At 44.6% G+C, this 21,180-nt stretch overlaps 1 protein-coding gene across 1 annotated transcript in view; it reads right to left on the reverse strand.

Annotated features, from left to right (window-relative positions):
• DIS3L2 (DIS3 like 3'-5' exoribonuclease 2) overlaps positions 1-21,180 on the reverse strand; it is a 799,214-nt gene that overhangs the window by 490,615 nt on the left and 287,419 nt on the right. The window contains exon 7 of the mRNA XM_086944551.1: positions 9,733-9,943. Within this exon, the coding sequence (XP_086800677.1) occupies positions 9,733-9,943 (211 nt within the window). The remainder of the gene's footprint in view (positions 1-9,732; positions 9,944-21,180) is intronic.

The following is a 21,180-nucleotide window of genomic DNA, read 5'->3' on the forward strand; positions in this document are numbered from 1 at the left end:
GTTAAAAGTTTGTTTAAAAGAATGCATTTTTAGTTTACCAATACACCGTGGATCGGTTAATATAAAAAAATTGATACAATTAGCAAAGTCAATAGGTCCCTGAACTGAGACCAGTTGGCTTTGCCAATGCTTGTTTCTCCTCATCTCTGCTGTTGCACAGCGTAAGGAGAGGGAGCCTGCAGCCGTTACCACTCAGTCCATTGACATCTCTGTTTTCTTTCAAACTCTCCTTTGGTGAATTGTGGCTAACTGGTGGGCTGTCGTGAAAGGAATGACTCATTCATTCATTCATTCATTCATTCATTCATTCATTCAGCATACTTTACTAGGCTGGCATACCCATAAAAGACAAGAACACAGGAAAAACCTATTGTTAAAATACGATCAGTACAAATTGTGCATGAATAAGATAAGCCAGAAGCCAGTAAAAAATACAGTAAAAACATACAATTCAAATACAAGCAGTGCAACAATACAGCAATGGTGCAAAAAGGTGCAATAAATGCCAGACAGCGCTACTCATATCTAGATACTTAAGTCTCTCCTATTCTAAGGAAGTAATAATAACTGTTACGTGAATATTCTGGCCATACTCTATATACTTTATTATACAAAAACAAAAGTCCATAAATATATTCTAAAATCATGACTGAAATAGAAATGATTAAATAAAGGTAAAATGCACATTTCTGCATCCGTGCAATAAACGATCCCATTCCAACCCTCTGTGGCCTTTCAAGGTATATTGGCAGCTTTTTCAATGACTCCTGCATTGCAATTAAAAATCCTCCTATTGCACATGCAACATTAAAAAATCTTATATTTATCAACAGGCTGACGGCCTGATCCCTATTAATAATCTATTATGCAATGAAAAGAGAGAGTTTAAGAACTCCTTTGATCATCTAGGAACCACAAACAATCTAATAAAATGTGTGGGCGGCTTCATTTTACTGTCAGCCCACATGTGCCCAAGCCCCGTTCATTTCTCATTGCAGCTTTTATCTTTGTATCTGCGTTGCATGGATTAAGTCCAACCCTAGATTTTAATGCTGCATTCCACAGCTTAGGGTTTGGCAGGGGCTGGATATATGGAAACGCTTCATCATTGCTCCAGCCTTTTACCAAGAACTAGATGGGCAGTTCACTCGCCAGGTAGAGCAAATCCTCCTCTCTAGCGCTTCAACTTATAATGGCATGTAGCTCCTGCTTGGGGATATTCTGCCCTGACTTCCACTGTTCTGGCGCCAACGATAGTTTGACACAGATCTCAGCTAGCGCGCGTCTAACTTGGGATGCCCAATTCAGTTTGCTTTCCTCTAGTTCCCTTTACAAAGATGTGATATTTTAAGGGTCCTTCTCTACTCAATCTCTGCCAAAAACTCAATGTTAAAGGGATGATCAATACGTGTTGGGAGGACAGAGGTGGTTCGGTCCTCCCCGACAACAGCAATACCTTGTCTAGTAGGGCACAGCATGTTATGTTATATTATAACAATTTATACAGCGCACAGCTACTCAGAAGAGTGTCCCGGCGCTAAAGACCTACGGCACCAGCTTGTGATCCTGAACACATTGTGTGAAAAGCCATGCTTTAAATTTCTTTTTAGAAGTGGAAAGATCACTGGTTAGGCACAGGGCCCTCTGGAGCTTATTCCAATTAAGGGGCCCCAAATATGAAAAGGATCTTCAGCCAATTCTAAGTCGGTGGATCCGAGGGGCTTTTGTCACGGGAGCAGAAGAACGTAGGATGCGAGCCCGAATGTAGCCATCCTCTCTCTGAGGCAGCATGCCCCGGACTCATGCAAGGCCTTATGCATCGAAATCATGGCCTTAAATGTACCCTCTTTTTCACTGGGAGCCAGTGAAGGGCCTTTGGATGAGCGGTTATGTGGGGACTTAGGGGGGGGTGTTTAAGTAGGAGTTTGGCTGCTGAGGTCTGCACCACCTGATGTCTGCTCAGAAGGTACTCTGGGAGGCCAAGGTAAAGGGCGTTACTGTAATCCAGTTTCGAGGTGATCAGAGCATGGATAACCTTTTTCCTGGCCGACAGATAGGAGAGGTAGGAATCTTTTCAGCATCCGGAGTATGCCGAAACAGGAACTGATCAGAGCTTGGATCGGAGGTTCAAAGGAGAGGGTACTGTCAAGTTTAAGACCTAAATCCCTTACAGAACTCAGTTGAGGGCCCGGCTGCGGGGCATACTTAGGCCAGCAGGATCTCAAGAGGTTAGGGAAAGAATCCCCAAAAATCATAATCTCTGTCTTATCCGGGTTGCATTTCAGTTGGTACAGGGACAACCACTGAAACACCTTAGAGACAGAATGTGATGAGCTCCCTGTCTAGCTCCTCTCCCCTTCCACAGGAGAAGTGAAGCTGAGTATCGTCATCATATGAGATTTCTTTTGCGCCCATCGACTCTGCCATTGTTGCCAAAGGTGTAAGGTAAACATTGACCAGTGTAGGAATCCATGCTGATCCCGGAGGTACACCCACCGTCAAAGTTCCAGCTTGAGATAAAAATGGAGGCAACCAGGCTTCTCTGCTTCGGCTGTCGAAAAAGAGGAAAGCCATTTCAGAGCAGTGCTTCGGATCCCTATTGACTGAAGGCGTTCGAGTAGCTTTAGGTGGGGAACCGTGTCAAGGCCGCGGATATGTCCAACGTGATCAGGATGGTCTTGCCTCCCTTGTCAAGTTTGCCTTTAACATGAACACTACTTCCAGAAGCGGTGTTTCTGTGCTGAAGTGCGGTTGGAAGCCGGATTGAGTGGGATGTAATAGTTTATTTTCCTCCAGGAATTGAGACCGCTTTTTCTAATATTTTGGAGAAGGCAGGAAGGATGGAGACGGGTCTGTAGCTTCCTGGCTGTTTTGGCTCAGCATGGGTTTCTTCAACAGAGGGAGCACTTTTGCCAATTAACAGGGTGCTGGAACCACGCCAGATGATAGCGAGGTGTTTAGTATATTATTTACTATTGGATTAATAATCTGGGCAGCCTTAGTCAGCAGGTCTATGGGGCATGGATCAGATGAAGAGCCCGACTTCAGGCTCTTAACAGCTGTCGGCGACATCTCCAAGGAGAACAAGTCGAAACTGGCCAGAGTGGGACTTCCTGTGGAAGAGATAGAAGTATCCAGGAATCAAAGAGTAGGTCGGATTGTACATTGTTGAGAAGATCGACCTGAATGGTAACGATCTTTTCATGAAAAAATAATTCCAGTTCTTAACCCACTCAGCTTACGGTTGACAGTCTCTTGATATGACCTCAGGTTGAAGAAAGGATTTAACAATTTTTTTAATCTCGTTCGTTTTATTACCAGCCTGCTCGATCTTTGTTTTGAAGAAGGCCTTTTGAGCTAGAAACACGTTAGCGTGATAGTTCTTTACTGAGGTCTAGTAAACCACTTTATCCTCTTGCTTGAAATTACGTCTCCATACCCTTTCGAGGTGTTTACACATTTTTTACATGCTCTAAGGTCATCATTAAACCAAGGTGCAGTCGGTTTAGTCCTGGATAAAGGGTGCCTCGAATAGGGGCTAACTCGTTGATGATCTCTTGAATCCAACCATCAAGGCATGCGGAATCCTCTTCAAAGAGAGCCAGACAAGGCCGGGGTGTTTGTTACCAAGGCTTGCATCAGGTCACTTTGCTGTACTTTATGGTAGGTTTGATGAAAGACCTAGGTATTTTTCCTAGGGGATGACCTAACAAATGATCGTGTTCATGTGAATGAAAGAAGGTGGTGGTCAGACTATGCAAGGAGGGTTCGCTGCAGCACTTCTAGGTCCACATTAGAAAATCCCTAATATAATGTAAGGCCTGCCTGATAGTGTCTAAAAGCCTCCAACTCCAAGGGCTTGACCAAATGGACATTAAAGTCTTCGAGGGCTTTAAAATGGGCAACCTCAGGGCCCACAGAGCCGAGGTACTACTTCCTAGTGAATTCAAGCACAAGCCGGCTTGACCTGGGGGCCTTTAGATGAGCCCCCCCGCTAGAGACTGTTGGGGAGTTGGGGACAGGCAGAAGCCAATTGTTTCTGTGTTCTCATGACCCTCAAGCGGATAGGATATACATTCATATTCCCTTTCATAATCTAATGCTATCCCACCCCTGCTGTCTGTTTCGCAGTCCTTCCTTAGGACTCTAATTCGTTGGGTTTGCTGTGGCCAACATAGGATTGGCGGTCTCGGAGAGCCAGCTTTCAGTAAGAAACAAGGCAGCCAGTTTTACACAATTTAGCAGGTCAAAGACCTGTGGTGTTTCTGGAGTGACCTCACATTTAGTAAAGATGCTGAAAACTGTTTTGATGGCCCATTAGACATACAAATAGTAGGAGAGACTCTGTTTTTTCCTAAAATGTTCGGTAACATGTGCAGCCAGGGCAAGCATAATCTTCTATTATCTCAAGAGGGGAACAGTGTGGATAGCATTTTACTGGGGGTGCTAGACTGTGCAAAGGTGAGCGTCTGTATGAAGCAGTGAGCCTACCTTCTGAGAAAGAACCAGCATAGTGGTTAGCGTTGGACTCTTCCGGGACGCTGACTGGTGCAGACAGGCTTGCCTCCGGCGTGTCAGCAGCGCGTCTCCACAGCTTTATTTATTAGCATGTTGGCCGGACAATTAGAGTGCGCATGAACCAAAATGGCGCCTCTAGAATAGCCAGGCCAAGAAGAGAAAAGTTAGTGGAAAAGTCAGGGATTTTCAGCTTCATCATCCCCCCGACAGCCCCCACCCCGGTCAATGATTTCAGCTTCACATCCCCCAAATTAGATTTAAAAGGGTCCCAGACTCTTAAAAACTATTTAAGTGTCCAGCTGTAAACATATAGTGCAAATCAAATTCACAACAATGATAAAGGAACAAGAGGTGCCAAAAGCCTCCCTCCAAAGGCCGGTTATGGGTCTGGCCTCAGGTTCCGGTGCTCCGACGGATAATGGAACACTTTTTGGGGGATTGGGAAGACCTATGATCTTCTGTGGTCGGGTAGAGAAGCACCAGGGATTGAGCCTGTACTTTATACAGCCTTAATGCGCTGTGACCAGGAGCTCACGTGAGACCACCTCCATGGCCCAGTCTCGGTGAAGGCTCTCCCACTCCGGAGGCTCACTCCAATCCTTACACCCGCAACTCACACAGTGCCACTGAGTGACACACAAGTTCAGCTTTCTGCACGCGGTCACCCGGTGTGGATCTGATATCAGGACCACAAGAAATATGCGATTGTGCGACCGCTGCAATTTTCGCATAGTTATAAATTTGCTGAATTTGCCAAATAATCCATTATCTGCAGCATATTCTGCAGATTTTAACAACAAAAAATCTCTGTTTGTAGCTCAAACTGTTCAAGAGTTACTAAACAGGCAAGCAGGGGTTGACTTGCCACCTCTCTGTAGCTTATTGTCATACTTGGGTATTAACCCCTTCCATGCTTATGACGAGCTCAGCTCGTCATGAGGTACTGTGGAGCTGTGCTGAGCTCGTCATAACTGCTGCATAACTGCAGTGGCCCTGCCACGCTCGGCTCAGCTCGTCATGAGCACAGCTCCACTGTGCAGCATGACGAGCTGGGCTCGTCACGAGCACCGCGGTGCCGCGCGGCCTAGAGGCCCATAGGAATGAATGTGAATTACCGAATTGGTAAATACCGATTCGGTAAAATAGGGAAAGAGTCAAAGGTGGCAGGGTGGCAGGGTGTCACATTGACACCCTGTTGCACCCCTGAATAGTGCTTGTGTGCACATGTGGCACACATACATTCCCTAAAGGGCATGTATGTTTGTCACATGTCACTGGTGTAAATGCATAGATTTGCATTTACAGAGGTATTCCTTATTCACCACCAACTAATAGTTGGTGGTAAATAACGAATCCTTAAAGCACAGAAGCACTCTTCAAAGTGCTTCCTACATGTCATTTACCGATTCGGTAAATCCTGAATCGGTAAATGATGATTGGGTAAATACCGAATTTGTAAATTGGCCACCTACATCACAAAAGCCTAATTCCGGTCGGTAACGGCCGAAATTCGGTAATTTCGGCCATTACCCACCGGAATTAGGCTACCTGCATCTGGCCCCAGGTTTGCAACTCTCCACACACCACAAGATCATTCCCAGAGAGTAGCTGCTGGTCCGACTCTCAGAATACAATACTGAGTTTGTGCACCTTGTTTGGAGGCCTGAAAAAGCTTCTCGTGTCTTGGTGGTGAAGTGTGCGTAATAAATTCTTCAAGTCTTAGCTGCTCTCACTCTGAGCATGTGGGATCTACAGCATTGCTAAAAACCATTGGCAAAGCCCATCTGTTCCAAAGACGAGACCAGTCCTCTGTGTTCCCATTATGGAGATCTTTTAGGACACCATATGCTCCATGGTGGTCTACAATGTTGTGCCTTTAGTTCATTCTTTTGACAGATGGAACCAAATGTGTTGGGCTCATTCTTCAACGGATAGAGTTGGGGTATTTCAGGACTTCAATGCAGGTGCACGACTTTGAAAATATCTTTAGGCTGGGAGAACTGGTGGCAAGTTTCTCTTTGCAATAGAGTTGTCTAACAAAAAAACAGTAGTTAGCAATATGCTTTAAAATAACATGAAAAATATCTGAAAATGCAGATGTTCCTAAGCCTCTAGAGATAGACAGTCAATTTTTATTAAAGACAGGTAGGCAAGCATTCGGCCTCCACTGTGATGGGAGTGGTTTCAAGTTTACCACAAACTGGGCTTCTATCATCTGATCTTTTCTTCCAGGACAGGAGGTCCTACAGGGATCTGGAGTTCACTTTCACCAAAGTGAATCCATTGTCCTTCAGCTTCTGACCCATCACTCGCATCAAGCGACGCGCAGCATCAGAAACGAGGAATGGTTGCATGCAGCGTAGCAAGAGTAAATACAGTTTGCAGCAGTTTGCAATCGCATTGGGGGTTCTTGTTTGGTAGGGCAGGCCCCGAGGAGAGTCTGGGACTTGTAGTTCCTGTTTTTTTTCTTTAATAATGGCTGCTCTAAATAAGAAGGACGAAGAGATAGGCTCATAACACTTGAGGGATTTTTAACCTATGTCATTAGAAAGTTGGGACAAATTTAAAGAGGAGAAAGGATAAAGCGGTGATGGTCAGGTAATAACCTTTGATTTTAATTCTGCCCATTACCCCTCACTGCCCCACTTTCGCTCACGGGGAGGGCAGCCTTGCATCAGGTGTTTCCTTGTTCCCGCTTTTATTGTACATACCCGCGTCTTTGATCAATGGAACATTTCTGCACGCGTTTTCCCTTTGCGATTATAGACCTCGGAAAGAATTTGCGTGCAGATTTTTAAAGGTATCCACCTGCCAGTTTTCAGCCAGTCTTCTTTCTCTGTTTACAATGAAATATGTCGGTTATACACATTTTCTCTCTGTTCTGAACATCTCAGACTTCACTCCGGTTCCATCAGGCGTTTTCCACGAATAACAAAAAGCAAGTTTGGGAAGCGAGATGGAGAAACCTTTCCTTTATTTACCAAGTTCTAAGACTTCCCTACAGGTGACGAGAACCATAAACCGCACCAGTATATTGAAATAAAGGATTTACTGCCTGAAGACCTCACCAGCCACGTCCAGAGCAGGTTCAGAGATTACAATTTCAGGTCTCGAGCACAAAGATTGTTTAGGAAAGCTGATCCTGGTAGGTGAAACTCTTGAACTGTGACAAAAACACAAGCGAGCGTGCCTCTCGGCTGCTCAACATGACCTAATAACACTGGTATTTGGCGCCGGGGACCAGGCAAGCTGGCCAAGGAGTTGGTCCCTTGTAATGCGATTAATGTGACGTAATGTAAATAATGCTATGAGTGTGTAAGCAGACTCGTGCGAGTGAGAGGACACGAGAATGATGGCGTGTGTGCACACCAGCGTCACCGAAAGCAAAAGATCTTGCATTTTTGAGTAATTTCTCAATTAAATTTAAAATGCACATTTAAAAAAAAAGAACCACTATCCATCTGTCTAGAAAAAAAAGAAGCGCAAACCGTTCCCATTAGATGCTATAATCTCAGTCAATATCAGTAAATTGTATTGTTTGTCTATAGCACATACTACCACAGTTTTTCCGGCTAGTAAGCTCTGTAAACAACAAGTGTCTATCTTACTCAATTGAATATTATTCATTAAAAATTCTGCATTTATTTTATATGTATTTACGTGATGTAATTCCTAATTTTATTTACTTAATCTTATTGTCACTCACTTTTATGGTTGCTAGAATGCTTCCGAAAAAAGTTTGAGAAATAGCCATGAAATTCCCCCTAGAAATTAGCATAAACATGATAACCGCCACCAGCACACAGAAGTCCATCCTATATTTAATTTAGAGTATGTCTTTTATAACTTGTCCACAAACTGCGCTGCTGCTACATCGATGGCGGGAAGGGTGGTTGTGAGTGAGCGGAGCCATCCTACAGACCTCGGCCCCTTGTCTGAAGGACTTCGGGTGAGTTTTTCACAAGCTCTCTGATACACGGACCATCTTAAGGGGTTAGGTTGCTGTGGATGGAAGATTCTCCATAGTGAACTTTACATATAAACAGTGTAGTGGGTGAAGGCTATGAGGAACATTCAAGGACCAGGACCTCTTAGTCACCATATCTGGGCAAGCATGGTTTCTCGCGCCCAAGTCTCAGCCTTCTTGGTCTGAGGCCTGGATTACACCAAGGTCTACCAGCTTTAAATTCCCCCGCTCACTCTCGGAGATTGGAAAAGCCAGGCACGGAGGAATGGATGCAGGACTGACCTGCTCTAGCCGGACTCAAGAGCATCTTATTGAAATCACAAGAAAAAATCTGCCTTTCTGTGAGGTTTTTGTCTTTGAATACAATTTGAAAGCAGGTTATGGCCCTGACTATTGTTATTGTTACTTTGATTCATAATTTACCTCAAGTGGAGTGCGTCTGTAGGAGCCCACGCGCCCGTTCACATGCCTGGTCTGATTGGGACGTGTGATCTTGAAGGAAAAGGCTTAGAACACGGAGCCCGTCACTAGTGCCCACGCAATGAAGCGCGAGTGGTAGAGAACAGCGTTCAGCGTTAAAGGTGTCTTGCTTGGGTGAAGAACCCAATATTTAAGGTTGGGCAAGGGTGAGAAACATGTATGAAACATGTATGGACAAAACAGTAACAATTGAACAACATAAACTTTGATCAACTTTTGCAGTGACTGCGTTTTTGAACAAGCACAGGCAGCCGGAGCTCTAAAGGCCGAACTACTGGCTTTCCAAATGTGTTTTTCCAATTGCATACATGCACATGCATCTATATACATGTACACATATAGATCGTAAATTTCCCATCTGTGGTCTATAAAAAAACCAAAATCTAATTTCAAGATGGCTACTGATGCATGCACTCAACCTGACACAGTCATGGTAGCGCAAGCGCCTACAAATATTAGGACACCTACATGTATACGAGTCATGACTGAGGCAGTCATTTTAAATTTACTGACCTGAAATGACAAGACGCCATATTACAACGGCAAACTATGGATGCAATGGAGAATTAGAAATGGTAAGAAATAAGTGCTATGGTACAATATGTGTGGAGGGTACGAGTACAGACACATTTGTGGGCAGCGGACTATAGGTCAGAGAGCCTCTCAGGACAAGCGGGGCAGCTGCCACAGTCGAAGCCTCCATAAGTCAGCATTGGTACGACTATTTCAAACTGAACCAAAGCACGTCAGCAGACAGGACCACTCACCCTGGTCTCCAGAGCTAATGGAAAGCTTGACCAGGCAGTCAGCCAACGGGCTCGCTACGTTCCCCTGCCCGTCCTCTGTTCCGCTGTCATCAAACTGAGCCTCAATGATGACATCTGGGCTGTCAGCTTCACACTTGGCGGGCACCTCCACGGGGAAACTGGAGTCACGCGCTGCTGCTGCCTCTCCATCATTGCCATCTGCCTTTACCACCTGAAGAAGAAGCACAAGGACACACAATTTAAGCAAGATAGAATTCAGCATACTGTCCCTTCAGAGAATTCGCTTCAATTTCATGTTCAGGGCACAACCAGAAATAGAAGATTTTTATATGCTGAACTTCAAGGACTGAGGTAGTGGCCCTAGACATGTCCACAGTAAGCCTTTACAGAATAGCAACGCCTGCAAACATGATCTTCATCGTTCAGTAATCCAGAGATCTGTAAGTACCTACAGACACTCTTGAATGTATAGTGCAAACTTACTACCCACAAAAACATTTCATATAATGCACCACAGGTCTGACCTGCAGAAGGCCTCCATCCCCTCACACTGACAGCTCTGGCACTAGCGCCGACACGTGTCGGTCTTCTTTTACAACACTTCGCTTCTCAAGCTTTGCTAAAACCTTCAACAGAAATACTCAGCAAGCCCTAATGCCACTTGCAGCTTCTTAGACTATCCTCTCTAGTGACCAAAATTAGGCCTGAGCAATGCTGGCTAATGTATTTGTGCCAAAAGTTTTAATATGCTGTTGAGATATACAGTATCCTCCTAAACAGTTATTTACCAAACTTAACTTACGGTACTGAATAAGCAAAACACTATCCGATAGCAACATGCTTTGATGTTGGATGTCAAACTGCGGTCAAAAAATCAAGAAATTGCTCGCACTAATTCTACACTCCTTTTGCTAGTTATTTGTGCCCTGCAATACAACGTGTCCTCGCTCAGCTTTTGACCCCATACAGTTCTGGAAAAGGGGAAGAGCTGAACAAGGCTCCGCTCAAGTCTCATGAAAGTGAGGAGATGACTACTAACCGTGGGAAAGCCTCCTGAACTCTTTGACGTGGTCCTAGTTTGGAGTAATTTGGAGTAATTTGGACCACTAATACACTGGATATGAAAAGAAATAACATCCAAGGACAGTAAATACCACGAGGCTGGTGCTGAAAATGGGCCCGCGGTCAGAACCAAGGGCAGGGGGTTCCATGCCCTAGAAGGCGGGGCTTCCTTGAAAGCAGCAGCAAGGACCGACCAGTCAGGATGCAAAGTCTGGTGGTGGCGGGGACTGACCAGCTGGTATCAGATAGTCCATGGGAGCAAGCTCACCCTTGGGGAACGGCCCAGAGGGCAGTGTGGTGGGGTGAAAAACTATCAAGCAGGGCCTGTCAAAGGGTCTCAACACTCCAAGGTCGGCAGGTGGAGAAGGAACTCCATCTTGTCTAGGATCAGAATTGACTCAAGTGACGAGGAAGATTCAGAGTCTGTGAATGAGGTCAGTCCAAGGAACCATGGAACTAGCCCGCTTCCACGAAGAAAAGACAAATTCCTTCAAACATAGTTCCAGTACTTTCATCTTTGCATTTTTGCACGCAGCTTAGTTGGTGTTGAGGAGTGCTGCATGTTGCCATGAACCCGGGAAGCTTTGAGTACGTGGCCAAATGAGGGTTATCATGCAGTATAAACTGGATACTGAGGCTGGTTTATCCTGTTTAATTGAGGTAGAGACAGAGGATCTCTGGGGCTTCTTGCTGGCTGTGTGTGTTCCTCTCTGTAGGAACTCCATGGAATAGTTTTACAGAGTGCACAGGAGCTTTGTCTCAGTGGTCCTAGCATGAGGTATAGGTTCTTTGGTTGAGACATAGAACGCGATTAACAATGAAAGCCATAGATCATGTCCTCATCTGAGTCTCCGGTCAAAGCGGTCCCAGAGCACTGTCCTTTCCCTCAACCTCTAAACTATTTCTGGGTGATCTCCTCCAGGAGTATCCCACTGACGTGCTTGTTTGGTCAAAAAGAGGATTGCTTTCCATTGCCAATTAGATTTCTGAGATTTCTAGGACTATATCCACCATGGAGATTAAGTTAAATGGGAGCCTATTGGTTTATGTTTTTATTATCAATACAATTTATCACAACTCTCATCTCCCGCCTCCCCACCCACTGTGCCTCGCCTTCCAAGTCACATAATCTCCGAGAACTGCAGCACAAAGACATTAAACAAACACAACATCTGTAAGCAAGCATACGGAAAGCAATTGCATGAAAAAAATAAACACCACCAATCTCCTGGAGTCTGTCTGCTTGCCTACATATTGCACAAGCCTAGACCCCATTGGGTTCCAAGGGCTCAGGGTTTACCGCGTGTTTCTCCCAAATGTTCACTTCTCTTTGTGAGCTGTGGCTGTCTCTCGTCTGCCCATCAGTTTCACAGAAACACAATGTCAGAAACCTCTTTTCCACCTCTCCAGCATCAGCGCTTTGAGAAAAGTATAGTTCACCATAGCAAACCTTACATAAGGCCACTGCTCCTTAGTGTTTAAAATAGTAAGCGCTGCATGTTTAAGGAGGTGTTGTATAGCATGAATTAAGTGATTTTATTAATTTAATTGTTATAATACTCCGATTTTAAAAAGGATAGTAAATTATATGTATTACAAGAAGTAATATGTTTATTGATACCGCCGTGCTATGTATCTGTTGCTGTTTTTATTTTATCTTTTTTAGTAAGATAAGAGGCAAATTGTACTTTTATGGTTGTAACAAACCAAATAAAGTTTGTTTTGACTGACACTGCTCCACGCACTTGTCAGAGCCTCTATAGCAAATAAAGGCATTTTCTGTACAAACCATACTTTGGTACGTATCCCAGTCCTGGTTTAGTTTGCAGTGCATACATATTTAAGTTACCAATCCTTCATACTGTGAATAAAATACTGTTTGTCTTCGAGCCCAAGAGTGGAGCTAGGGACTACTAACTGGCCTCCAGTCAGAATTTAGACCGACTTCACAAGTGCCCGATCGAGCCAGTGGGCTCGACTTACCAGTACGAGTACCGTACCTGACCAATCCAAAATAAACCACAAAACAAGAGTGCATGGCCAACTGAGTTGGGTGACCTACCCAGAGGGCCTGACTAGGCTATCGTCGCCTCATTGGTACCTGTTCAGAGCACAAAATTATCTTAAATGCAGAAATACTGCAAACCAGAGATGGAATGGAGATGGTCTTCACGTAGACACCCTCCCTCCACCACCAATGGTATTCTCAGAGCTGTGATAAAAAAAGAATAGGTGACAATCGCTTTAGTATCACAATTGTAAAAACAACAATTGATGGACAGAATGCAGAACAATGTCATACATTCACCCCTGTACCGAGATCTGGGCCTAAATCCATAGTTTTTTTGCTCCCCATGCCATTCCAGTTTGAACACAGCCATATGCAAATCAGTCTTGACCCTGTGCCTCATGGGAACAGTCCACACCGAACTGTCAAGCCAGGTCCTCCCTGGACCGGAAGCATCCTAGGACTGGTTTTGGGTTTCACCCTTCATCAGCCAGGATGAAGGGTAATACCAAGAAACCGGTCCTAGGATGCTTATTTCCGGTCCAGGGAGGACCTGGCTTGGCAGTTCGGTCTGGACTGTTCGCATGAGACACAGGGTCAAGACTGATGTGCATATGGCTGGGTCTAAACTGGGGTGGCATGATGAGCAAAATAACGATGGATTTAACCCAGATCTCTGTACTGCGGGTGAATGTATGATTTATTCAGCATTCCGTCCATCATTTGTTTGCATAGCACTTAGATCTGGTAAGTGAGAATCCCGCTCAATTGTGATACTAAGTCTGCTAAGAAACACAAAGGAAATTTGGGACAAAGTTTGGTTTCCATGTTTCTAACCAAGACGTTTGATTTATGGCTTCCGATGTCCAGCAGGGCTACCCACATCATCATGAAAGGGCCGGTTCATCCTTCAAGCTATGGTGCGCAATTTAAATCACCCCAGTTTACAGTTCTCACAAACTACATGATCAAGATGTGTATGCTTAAGCGATTCGATCTCAATCTTCTCCATGATCAGGTATCAAAGCACCACCCTCGTCAAACACAGCACAAAAGGTTGCCACCCGGCCACACAACAACTATTTTCAAATCACGCAAACCAGCGAAGTGGCACCCAGTCCACCTAAAAAATTGATTTGTCGCTTCATCAGGTTTTATGTACACATGAATTTGGCTTCATCTATTTTTCATGTGAACCACTGCATTTGGTTTCAGATTATATTCAGACAAACACTACATTTGGTTTCAGACAGGAATGGAGAGTGCACTCTCCATGCAGGTCAGAGGTGTGAAATCAGTCTGCAGAGATTGGAGAGCAATCTTCAGGTGCCAGCTTTGAATCCCCTCAGGGAGCAGTCGTACATCCCTCCAAGCACAAAGGCGTCAGCATCATGAGCTCAGGCAATTAAAAAACGATTGTAAGCACTCCAATTTGGATACACGAAATACATTAATTTTTGGTGTGCGTCAAACAATCAGGCCATTATTCGGAGTTTTGTGTAAATCTCTCTTGAGCGGCTTACGCGATTTAGCGCATTACGAATCTTGCAACGACAGGATTTCCGTATGACACACGTCATCAGGGCAAAGCAGGTGCAATTTATCAGAAGAAAAGTTCTCAAAATGACGGTAAATCTGTGAAAATCGGTGCACGAATATCGATTTTCGCAGTTATTATCCATTCTGAGGGTCAAATCACATAACAAGGTGGTATCACCCCCAACTCCCTCTAGATAATGACAGAACCACAGGGTGTTAGTAATTCTGGGTGTGGGAACACTGCCCCAGTGTAATGAGCCCCTCCACGTCATACGCTGTTCCTGAATTAGGTCACTGCATTGACGTCCCTGCAGATCCCTGACGTCGGTCCCCCAGAGAAGCCTAAATGTTCCTTGCAAATATTAACAGACCAGAAAGTAAACTAGTACCAAAACAGAAAAGTATTAGTTAACCACAACACCATGCAGAGTTATCGTGCAGGAGTTGAAAACCTGGTTATTCTTAACCTTCTTCATAAACGGTCTAGCCCGTCATCCAAGAGCTGGGAAACCCAATAGGTAGCTATGCGCTATACAAGAATTCAATATTATTAATAAAGCAAAGAACGGAAAATTTGGCATGGCTGTCCCTTTAATGGAGGAGAAACCAGGGCAAAGAGCACAGCAGCCGAAACTTGGCTTTGAGAATGGAGTCCAGCAACCCATCATGGCCGCCTCAACAGGTGCTTACTAAACACAACTCTCCGCCTGGAAAACTGGCGCGTAAAAAAGGAAGAACAGATGGGAACAGTATTTCAAGGACTGGAAAATAAGAGAGGCGGAGGGCTGTTCTGGAAATGAGCACTTTTCAGGATTTCATAACTCAGGAGAAAGTTCCAGGAGGCCATTGGGCAAGCGGTAGGACTGATATATCCTCCAGTGGGGGGACATCAATCAGTCATCGTGTCCATCAATAACCCGGCCTATTTACAATGGTGATCACCGGAACACCAACAATTTACTGACAGCCAACAGCTTTGAGGATTCCACAACAAGAGCCCGCGGTGCACAAGCCCAGATCTTGTAGCAGGTGGAACGCGCTGGCAGGGCTGCCGGAGCGCCAGCAACAGCTGCCCGTTGCAGCGGGCTGCTTCGGGCGGCTTGCTACGCTTAATCTGCTTACTCAATAGGGAGGGAAACAACAAATGACAGCTTTGATGTTCTGCAGCAGCACATGAACCAATGGGCAGGAATCTTTTGTCAAGTGCAACATCAACACTGTAGAAAGGTCACTCTATAGAAGTGTCAACTGGGCATTACCTTTATGAATATTCTAAGGTTCAAATGACTATCCCAGGTCTCGGTCTTAACAAAAGCTAGCAGACTCAAGGTTTTAAATGCTGGATACTTCAATAAGCATCAAAATCTTCGTTTTTAGGTTAGCCTGACCAGCACTAGAGTTCAGAGAGCCATCATATCCCAACCTAGTGTGCTTTTTGTGATTCGGTGTAAATCAGTTAACCATTTTAGAGAAATTAGTGTTTAAAGAAGAGCTCAGTTTGGGCATCCAGGAAGCTAATGCTCAGAAAAATGTAGGTATATCTGGATGGTTAGCCCCATGGGAGTCCTGCGTTACTCAAAAAGTATTTATTTATTTATTTGTAAAAACGGCCTTCTGATTGGCCAACAAAGCTTTTTTCTTTCATTGAGAAACAAAGCTTTTTCTTCGATTGACCATTTCGGATTTGCCCCCATGGCACTTTACTCTGGGAGGTTTGCGCAGTACTTTGGTACAATGGGGTTGGTTTATTAAAGTAGGAGAACCCAAACTAAACCATCAAGTGGTGTACACTGTATGAGACATCTGACCTGACTTTCAGAAGCTTAGGCGTGGCTTCTGGGGAGCCCGCTACCACCACTTGCGGTGCTTGAGAGACTAAAGCTTGGCCAATGGTGGCGCGTACTTTGAGGTATAGGCCCGGCTTCTAGCTAGCACTGCCTCTCAGGTGACAAGTGCCTGGCTCTGCTGCTGCCTTCCAGAGGCAGAAGCCTGACTTGTAACTGACACTATTGCACCAATTCTGGAATTTAATAAGCACCAGCTTGACTTAAGACTCATCCAGCAACAAACCTTTTTTGCTTTAAGGATTCACATACCTCAGGCGATCTTTATTCTCAGTTGGGTGAGCCAGAGCAGCACTGTGAAGAAACTGAGCAAGGAAGAAGCATTGTGCAGAGGGTGAGCTGGGAGTGCAGCTGTTGGTGGTCGATGGTGGGTGAGTGAGCCGTACCAGGCTGATGGTGGATGAGGAAGAAACACCAGGTGTATAGTGCATAAGGCTGGGAGTAACATTTGGCAGGTGCAAGGAGAGAGAAGCCCCTGGCAGATAGTGAGAAAGGGAATGACATTGTGCAGAAGGTGCATGAGGGAAAGTCAGGCAGGTGGTGGGCAAAGGCAACTCACTATGTAGTGACATAAAGCTCCTACGGTCCGACTCCATTTCATGAAGACCCTGTCTCCATCTTTATAGAGGTCACCATCTTCCCCATCTTAGACAATGGAAGTTGCCATATTCCTGGAATTGAGCAGGATCATGGTCGTGTCTACCCCTAGACGCAAAGGTCGCCAGACCTCACTTTCTTAGATCTGTTAAAGCGGCAAACCAATCGATTGATGACAGATGCAGCGCCTGATACAACATTCGTCTGGGTCAAATGTCTACACTATTCCTATTTCAGGTAAATGTCTGCATGTGTTCTTGTTTAACCTTGACCTGATGAAGTGTCCTCTGAATTGACGTCAATATGTTCATAATGAATCGTCTGGGATGCACACCTTGATCCACACAATCTATGTCAAACATTGCTAAACTTGCGTCTGAAATTCCAATTTCTGATAGGATTTAGTATAAGGACTGCCACTTGACCACTTGTCAGGAGAGGTCCTTCGCCCAGATCATCATCCGAGATTCAGCCAGGGACGGTCTTGTCTACTGCCAGCGCACTTTGCAGATCTACATCTCGCCTGAAGCCGATGAAGCAGAGTTCTAGAGGAAGAGTTCAGCATGTGTTTGCACTTCTCAGTTCTGTGCTTTAGAACCAGAGGTGTGTACAGTTATTGAAGTTTGACTATTTTATGTTTTTAAACTACAGATCATGTCACCTTCTTATCATACTTTTGCTGGCAGGATTAAAACCCAGTAACCCCAATGAGTTCGGCTCTCTGAACCAGTGTAAGTTTTTTATGGACTTACTCTAAGGGGCCCCAAGCTTTTCTTAGGCAAAGAGGCAAGGGACGCCCAATACCAAGACAGTCTAGTCTTGATTCCACCTCATGCCGCATCCTTTCTTTACCACAGTAAAGTTTTAACTTTCTGCAAAATATGGCGTAGTTCCGTTCAGACGTGTTTTATCGTATCGGAGAGCAAGGTCTACCATGGGAATCAACATGGGAAATCAAAGTTTTGGACCGCCCCTCCCCTCTTGACAGACCAGTACAAAACATAACATGAAGTAGCTTAGGCAGGTGAAATTTATTTTGGAAAGTCTCGTTGAGTTTTGTGAATCGGCACCAAAGTTATGAGAGAAACAAACAATATTTCTATGAACATTGTGACTTAGTGACTTAAATAAAATTACACATTAGTGTGTGTGTGTGTGTGTGTGTATATATATATATATATATATATATATATATATATATATATTTATGAGTGATGTAATTTGAGATGTCATTGGTGAAGTCACAGACCAGGTCATGAGTAATGTAATATGTGAGGTCATTAGCAATGCATTATTGCGGAGGCATAAGTTATAGTTAGTTCAGGTAACTATAACAGCTGAATTTCACTGGTTTTGCACGAGAAAAATCCTAGCCTAACTAGAACATCCCTGCCACCTTTTCTTTTTTCAATGAACTTCTAAGCTTTTTCAAAATCTATTTCCTAACTATAACGTCCCTGTAACCTTTTTTTTTTTAAGTGAATTTCTGTGGGTTTTTTTAACTAGTCACGTTTGCAGAGTGGTAGAGAAAAGGGGCTGTGGTGTCCCCTACCAGCTCTCAGGAATTGTGTTGTATGGGACTTACTGGAGGTAACAGGAGGGGTTTTTGTCCCCCAAGGTCCCTCAGCATCCAAGAGGACTACATCCCCCAACCAGTAGTGCGCCAGGAGACGCATTTGCAGAGTGGTGGAGAAAGGGGAGGTGGCCTCCGACCTCTAAGCAATCTCCACCCCCCCCCCCGTGGGATCCCCCACTGTGGGGCAGGGTGCAATATTTATGATAAATAACTTAATAATTTTTATAATAGTTGTTTTAGGTCAAGCCAGATAGACAGCTCTGACTGTTTATTCCACACTGAAACTTGGCTCACCCCAGTGTCTTCACCAGATATTTTAGCTGCTCTCCCCGAAAACTATTATCTTCTACATTCATATTGTGCGACTGGTAAAAGTGGGGGTGGTGTGGCTGTCATCATCCAGTCGAGGTAGTCATTTTCTCGAATGCCCTCCCCGATTATTTCTGCGGTTGATTACCTGGTGAGGAAATCTACTTCTGTCGCCCCCCGTTGGTTTGTGTATTATTTAATCTCCCTCCCCAGCCCATGCCTACCTTCCCTTCTTTAGTGGGTGAGATTCTCGCCAATCTGATAGTCAATAACTCACGTATTGTGAATTTAGGTGATTTTAACTACTGGCCTGGCGACCCCTTGGAGGACTCTTGCTCTAACGAGTTTACTGATTTACTCACTCATATGAACCTGACACAACTTGTCCATCTACCTACCCATACGTTTGGTCACATATTGGACCAAATCTGGTCAGCCAATTTGGATATTTCTTTAATCTCTGTTCTTCCTTGCTTGTGGTCTGATCATTTTTTGGTCTTGTTTTCCTTTTCGTTAAACCCCTGTATCAGAAGTCCCTTACCTACTAACATCAAAGTTAGAAATTGGGGGCAGGTGAATATTAAGTCCCTCTGCTCGTCGCTTTCTGCTTCTAGTCGGACTAACTTAGACGTTTCTCTTCACGACCAGGCCTGGACCATTAATTCCTGGCTTACCTCATCCTGTAATGAATTAGTCACCTGGAGATCTATTTGAATTAAACGATCACACGATACGCAAAGATGGTTCTCCTCCTCTCTTCAAACTAAGAAACTTCAGCTTAGACAGGCAGAACGAAAGGGGCGTCGGCGATATGATCCCTCCGACAAAATCATTTACTCCACTATGCTTAGGGAATATAAAAATGACATTCTTACAGCAAACACCCAATACTTTTCTACAATGATTCTATCTTCTTCCAACAAGCCTAAGGAAATCTTTTCCGTTCTTAATAGTCTCTCCAAACTTGATCGCGTCACTGCTAAACCTCTTCCTTCTCAGGACTAATGTGACTCCCTCGATGACTACTTTTTTGCTAAAATTTCTACTAATAAATTGCATATATCTCCTCCTTTTCCCTCCTTCGACCCTCCCCTACCTTCTTCTAGTATACATACCATTACGCATTTCCCACCCATCTCGATAGAGAAATTTCTCAATCTGGTGAGTTCAACGAAATCTGGCTCTCCCACTGATAGTTGCCCCTCACACATTCTTCGTGAGATCTTCTCTTTCTGTTCCGATCCCCCTCTTGCTCTCCTTAACAAATCATTGGCTTTGGGTGTTGTGCCTAATCTTTTTAAATCAGCTAGAATTGATCCGGTTTTGAAAAAGGTTGGGGCAGATCCTACTATCCTGTCTAATTTTCGACCTATCTCCCTACTCCCTTTTTTGGGTAAAGTATTGGAGAGATATGTAACTCATTGCCTTAGCTCTTTCATTGAGGCCTCTGATTACTTCGATCCCCATCAGGCTGGTTTCCGTCCCACCCACTCCACGGAATCAGTCATCTCTTGGTCTTGGATGAACTAAGAGTTAGTGCTGACCATGGCTCTACTCAGGCCCTTGTACTTCTTGATTTATCGGCTGCCTTTGACACGGTCGGCCATCATCTTTTGGTCGACCGTGTCCAACGTACTGGCATCTCGTATGTTGCCTTGAGTTGGGTCTCCTCTTTCTTGGAGAACCGACAACAGGCGGTTCAGCTCTCCTCCTTTTCTTCCTATCCTCGAACAGTAACTTGTGGTGTTCCCCAAGGCTCTGCTCTTTCCTCTCTTCTCTTTAATCTTTATATTTTTCGCTTTACGTCAATGGGAGGTCACAGTGTTTAATTACGCTGATGACCTTCAACTCATCTTCACTCTTTCTTCTTTTCCTTATTCTATCTCTCATTTTCAGATTACTATGATCTTTATCCAGGACTGGATGAGTACAAACCATCTTAAGTTAAATCCCGACAAGACGGAACTAGTCTTGATCGGAGGCCCATCCAATCCCTGGACTCCTAATTTCTGTCCTTCTCTTGGCTCTGCCCCCTCCCCTACGAAATTTGTGAAAAGTCTTGGCATTAAAATCAGTGACGACCTCTCGATGCACGCCCAGATTAGAATGGTCGTTTCCCGTTTTTTTACCACTGATGCTCTCAAACATATCCTTCTAGCCCTAGTCATCTCTCGGGTTGACTACGCTAATTCCCTCTACATTGGTAGCCCTGCTTATGAACTGCGCCGGCTACAGCTCATTCAAAATCAGGCAGCTAGACTGATTTATAAACGGTCTAGATACCATCATGCTCTTCCGCTTCTGAGGCAATTGCATTGGTTACCTGTTGCTCATAGATGCCTATTTAAACTGGGGTGTCTTAATTTGAAATCATTAGCGGGCTTAGCTCCATCTTATGTAGCATCTAGGCTAACAATCTACACTCCCTCTAGAAACCTTCGGTCCTCCTCCAAGAACCTTTTGGTTGTTCCATGTTTTGTCAGGAAGAAACATGGGGGGCCCAGCTTCTCCTT

This window comes from Lissotriton vulgaris, chromosome 11, assembly GCF_964263255.1.
Source record: "Lissotriton vulgaris chromosome 11, aLisVul1.2, whole genome shotgun sequence".
NCBI classification, from domain to species: domain Eukaryota; kingdom Metazoa; phylum Chordata; class Amphibia; order Caudata; family Salamandridae; genus Lissotriton; species Lissotriton vulgaris.